Source organism: Austrofundulus limnaeus, unplaced genomic scaffold (assembly GCF_001266775.1).
Source record: "Austrofundulus limnaeus strain Quisiro unplaced genomic scaffold, Austrofundulus_limnaeus-1.0 Scaffold220, whole genome shotgun sequence".
In the NCBI taxonomy this organism is placed as follows: Eukaryota; Metazoa; Chordata; class Actinopteri; order Cyprinodontiformes; family Rivulidae; genus Austrofundulus; species Austrofundulus limnaeus.
Window position 1 is genome coordinate 813,263 of NW_013952622.1, and position 5,963 is coordinate 819,225.

Sequence of the window (5,963 nt, forward strand, 5' to 3'; positions counted from 1 at the left end):
TGTTTGCAGATGGATGGACAGATGAACAGCTGCATGCATGTATGTAGATAGATCAATGAATGGACGGCTAGACAGATGAATGTATATACAGCATGTATGGATAGATATATGGGTAGACATAGGTATGCATCTAGATGGATGGATGGATGGATGGATGGACGGACGGATGGATGGACGGACGGACGTACGGACGGATGGATAACACCAATTTAAACTCCGCCACCGCACCACAGAAGTAGAATCAGAAAAGTGCTGTTTCATCCTTCTGAATCTTTATTAAGTTGCTGTTTTTTATCTGCAGTCAGTGGAATCTGCTTTAATACACTCACAGGTCAGTGACTAACACTTCTATATTCATCACAAATGTRTAACACCAACCACTTTATCAAGTTTTACACTTCTTGATTTTGAAAACAACAATGTGCTCTGACTTTGCTACATACAATGTTTTTCTGACTCAGATGGGCTCTTCCTACATTTCTCCTGGTGTAGTATACAAAGAAACCTGTCACTATCCACATGTACAATGACATTATTACAAACAATGCTGAGGGTTCATGGTGCATTGCAGGAGTTTAGTCAAGTAAAGGATCTGGAAAAAGCTCATTCAATGTAAAAGATAATTCCACTTTAAAGGAAAAAAAACAACCAAATAAAACAAAGAAAATTAGAATAAATAACTTCCTCTCTTCCAAACATCCTTCTCCCCATTGACCTCATAACTGTTGTTTCTTTTAATCACTGTATGGAGTACAAATCATCATTAATGTTCTGAACAAGCTCATTGACAACATCAAGTAAGTTGTGTTTATTTTTCAACAGCTGTCAGTCCTTAAATTCTGTCTTTACAAGCATGGTCATCAAGGTGTCATGGTCTGATGAGTCCACAGGAGTCTGCAGGAAAACACGACAGCATTAGTCAATAGAGGGCCTCGGAATCTCTTTACTCATTTTGATATTTTTAAAATTTTACTGCATCACAACCTGTGATTTAAACAAATGTATATTTTTAAAATTTTGCTGACTTAAAAGAAATGAAAGAAAAAGATGAATAAAAAATAGCATTAAGAAAGAAACATTCAGTTTGAACAGAATTTGGTCCACTTGCAGACCAAAGTGAAGATAATCCCACCCAGTCTATTGATGTATACCGTATATATCTCTGATTATATATTTATGGTACATTTGAAAATCCTGAGGCCAAATACAGACAGACACCATCTGGATGGAGAGAGTTGCAGTGTGAATGCTTAATGCTGAAAGATTTTTGCTGAGTAGCTAAAAAAGCTTAAACTAGTCTAAAAATAGATTAAAAAATTGAAATTAGAACAAAAAAACAGAAAGAGCATGTTTGCTAAATTAAACAGTAAGAAGCAGAAGTTATCACAAAAAAAGTGAGTGTAGCTGAAAAAAGGCTAAAATTAGCTAAACAGTAGCTCAAAACAGAGAAAACAGCTGAATCTAGCAGAAAGAAGCTGAAAGAAGCACAAAAAAAGCTGAAATTAGAAAAATATCAGAAAAGGTCAGAATGATAGCTAAAAAGCAGAGAAAAGCTAAAATTAGCCAAATAAAAGCCAAAGGAAGCTGAAATTAGTACAAATAAGTTAAAAAAGTAGAGCTAGAACAGAAGGTAAAAAGTACAGAAAATATTTATCCATCCATCAACAGTGTGAATAAGAATTTACACAATCAAAGTTTTCCACTTCAGTGGCTGGGTTCTGATTATAAAAGAGTTAATAAATTATTCAACCTGTTATTGGTCAGTAAAGTGACCTGCTGCCCCTAACTCAAAAGACTAATAACAGGAGGGAAAACATCCTGCTTGTCTTCCTCCAATAGTCCTAACTCTAACCCTAACCTTACTTTCTACAAGAGGACAGGTGTGTCTCATCACCACTCTCACACTAACCTAGTTGCAGATATTAAGTAATGATTCAGGACCTGTGCCAGCAGAGACTGACACAATTGTGGAGGATTTTTTCTAATTTACACTCTCTTTAGCTGCTAGGACTGAGAAGAGCTGCTGGTGGATGTCAGACCTTACCTTTGAACAGAAGGCATGGAGAAGTGTGGTCCTTGAAATCAATAAAAATAYAGACCAGTTATGTTTTTAAGGACTGGGTGTGGTGAGAAAGCATAAGACTTGTTACACTAGTGTTAAGAAGCCAGGAAGTCAGTGATGTTACAAAATCCATAACAGTACTAACTAATGCAGCCACTCCCTCATGGACTGCAGACACTGATTGCGGATCAATGGGCCTCATGCAAGAACGTGTTTGTATTCTTATCCTAAATTTCTCTTAATTTTGTTCGTACGAACATGTCACGACAGATTCAGCAAACTCTTCTATCTTCAGGAAAAGTGTGTGAATAAGCAGCATAAACTGATGAATGTGTATCAGGTGCTCATGCACGAGGAGAGGTCATTAGCATAATTACCAACTCAAAAACACCATATAAGGCTACGTTTCCTGCCCGACATACCAGGAACAGGGTTCCCACCCCTTGGTCAACATTAAATTCAAGGATCTTTCAAGGACTTTCCAGTACCAATTTCCTGAAATTCAAGAACCACGCGTGACGGTAATTACCTACTACTACTGCTGCATGTTATAAATAAACAGGTTTAGTATGTAAAGTCAATGGAAAACTGAACATAAAAATTGTTGAGTCAGAATCAATGAAATAAAGTGCATTAAATGTATACCCTACATTTATATCCACAATTCACGGACATGTAATTATGTCCTGGGAGGTTGGGCAGCTCAGTTTGGGAGGAGGGGACGTGAACATGTCCAGATGCTCAGTGAGGACAGGAGGAGCTGTGGTGCTCTCACCTGGGCTCAGAAAGAACAACCCGCCCTACTCTGCTCTGATTGGGTAAAACTATGACTGTGACTCATGTTATTTGTTGAAAGCCACGTCAGTTTACCATAATCCTGAGTTATCCACCGCAACAAATGTAAGTTTTTTTAAATTTATTTTATTATAAGTTTCGTTTTTTTTACAGATGATGAAAATCTGTCATGTGAATAGAGAACTCCAATCCCCAAAAAACATTCAAGGACTTTCAAGGACAAGTGTAATTTTTGGCTGTTTTCACAAACTTTCCATGGTCTTGAAATCATGTTTTTCATATTCACAAACTTTCAAGGATTTCAAGGACCTGTGGGAACCTTGCGGAAAGTGTCCATTCATAAATGACATTGCAAAGTAAAAAAGAAGAGCGTTACGACTTGGGAGACTGAAGTCCTGCTGTCAGAGATCCAGAAAAAAATATTTAGCAGCATCAGACCTGCTACAGCCAAGGAATCAAATGATGACTGTTAATGTTGTGTTCACGGAGAAAGAGAATTAAAGGAGCTGCTAAAGCCAAAGAATGGAATGAAATAACTACTGCTGTTAATGTCATGTGTCCCATGGATCGTATACAGTCACAGAAATAAAAATCTAAATCGTATTCATCTCTCTCTCTCTAGTCCTGCTCCGGGTTTTCTTTGGTCAAATACTTTTAATTTAAGTGTAAACAATTGTGTTACATTTATTCAGAAGAAGAGCAGTCGCGCACCGCAACCCCCACCTGGCCGTCTCAAGTGTCAGATGTGGTTCTGAAAAAAGCATTTTAAAATGTCTCCAAACTTCAATTAATGCATAATTTAAGTTGGTTTTTAGTTTGAGATCTTCATATTAATATTGTAGTGTTATACAACAGCATTAAAAGCCAATTTAATTTAATCTAACCAATTTATGTCGTTAGTTACATTTAAAATCCAATTCCAATTCAAACAGAATAGCCTACTGTCAACATAATTATGGAGTGTGATTTATTTTCAACTCTATCTTCAAACTAACGAAATATAAAGTTATTAATGAGAAAAATCCTTCTGGATAACAGCAGACTGACTGCTCGTAAAATATACGACAGGTCTGGACCACTCGTGAATTTTGTTCGTATCTGAAAAAAATCTTAGAATACGAGAAAATTGACAAATGCCACAAATTCTCCTAAATCACTTGAACGCACAACTTAAGAACAAATCTGTGCGTACGAACGGTTCTTGCATGAGGCCCATTGTTCTGGGACCAGCAGGTAGTCCATTCATTGACACACACCAGCTGATTGACACAGGTGATGGCTGAACCCAGGACAGCTGGCTGGAGCTCTGGTCATGGTGGAACTGATTGTCTTTAGTACCGTTCAACACAGAGCTGCAGACTGGAGTATCAGAGTGGGTGAAGAAACCATCATCATGTTAGAAGGAAGACTGGGGAAGACAAACTATCCATCACCCCCAGTGCCTCAACAATGCCTAACTCTGCCTCTCTGCCATCTCTAAAGGTAAAAAGACCAGTCACAAGTGTTGTTCCTGATTCACGAGTGCCTCAGTGTTGGGCAACTACAGACTGGACCACCAGCCTGACTGGGTTTGACCTGTGGAGGCATCACTGGTGAAAATGAAATGTTTTGACAGTGATTGCCAAGGAGGAGAAACTGGTAGAGCCTTCACAAGAGACCCCCTTGGTTCCTCTGATACACTCCAGAGGGTTTTCTGCTTGAACAGTCTTATAACAAGTCTCTAAACTCAACCTACGATGTGATGAAAACTGAACATCACTTCATGAGACCTGATGCAGCGCTCACATATTACTTTATRACTATTATTTTCTAATAATAGGGTTAGTTTATATCGAGTAAGTCAGGATGAAATCGCCAAATGTTGGTGCCCTAAAGGAAAAGGTTTTTCACTCAGCTCATTATCACTTGATGGCTGGAGGCATGAAATATGGCAAAATGATGATTCATATATTGGTTTGATTTTACTGGTCAAGAATAGGTCGGGTAGACGTAACCAAGGGTTTTGTCCTGTCCAGCTTACCAGTTAGTAAATACCTCCTCCTGGTGTTGGAGGTTCTGTTTGAGCATATCAGGACAAATTTTACCTTCACGTAGTCTTGTTGGGGGAAATCAGTTATGCATTGACTTTTGTTTGTTTATTTGTTTGTTTATTTATTTATTTTCCTTTGAGAAAATAATGAACCCATTGAAAACCATTTTTTATTTAATATTTAATCATATAAAATAATGCTTTCCTTTCAGTTATGTTGTTTTTACCTAAATCCTGTTCTTTATTCCATCTGTATTTGTTTTTAAAAGGCTTTATAAATAAAATAGTAGTAGGAGGAAAGGCATCATAATGTATGTAAATTTGCAGCTTTGAAGAATGTAGTAAAAAATTCTCACATTATTTTGGTACTTTGAAAAGAGAAATCATTTTGGGACTCACGACTAACCTGAAAGAGGAAATATTTTGGTGTCAAATAGAAAAAAAGATGTATTTGTATTTTTATATACTGTGCATAAWGGTTGGTTTAATATATACTTCTTTTTGTGTGTGTGGGTTTGTTTTTGGTGACATTTGGGGGCAATTTTGAGACAAAACGCTTACATTTAGGGACCTAAGTCGAGTCCCCATTTGGTTTAAATGCCATTGGTGGGTTGGGGGTTGGGTTTAGGACCAAGGTGTGAGTTTAGGTTTGTTTTAGGGTCAGGTGAGGTTAGCCTTAGGGTTTGTGGTCAGGGTTAGGCTGTAGAAATGTAACGGAAGTCAAGGGAATGTCCCCAATTAGATAGCTGTGCAAACTTGTGTGTGTGCCCTTGTTTTTGCTACTTGATGGGGATGATTTTTCAAGAAAATGCAGCCACGTGGGGACCAGGTGGTGCTGTGGGGACCAAAACTCGGTCCGCACGACTGGAGGAGGATGATTTTGGGTTAGGGGTTCGGTTTAGGACCAATGTGTGAATTGAATTTAGATTAGTTTTACGGTATATGGTCAGTGTTAGGATATAAAGTCTAAAAACAATGAATGGAAGTCAATGGAAGGTCCCCATGGGTTTCAAGAACAAACGTGTGTGTGTGTGTGTGTGTCCTTGTTTTTCCTACATTGTGGGGCCCAGTTTTAAG

At 38.0% G+C, this 5,963-nt stretch overlaps 1 protein-coding gene across 1 annotated transcript in view; it reads right to left on the reverse strand.

Moving 5' to 3' along the window:
• Positions 1 to 250: 250 nt before the first annotated feature.
• LOC106525260 (next to BRCA1 gene 1 protein) overlaps positions 251 to 5,963 on the reverse strand; it is a gene marked incomplete at its 5' end in the record, with an annotated part of 35,401 nt that continues 29,688 nt past the window's right edge. Inside the window, 1 exon segment of the mRNA XM_014019427.1 lies at positions 251 to 894. Within this exon segment, the coding sequence (XP_013874881.1) occupies positions 869 to 894 (26 nt within the window).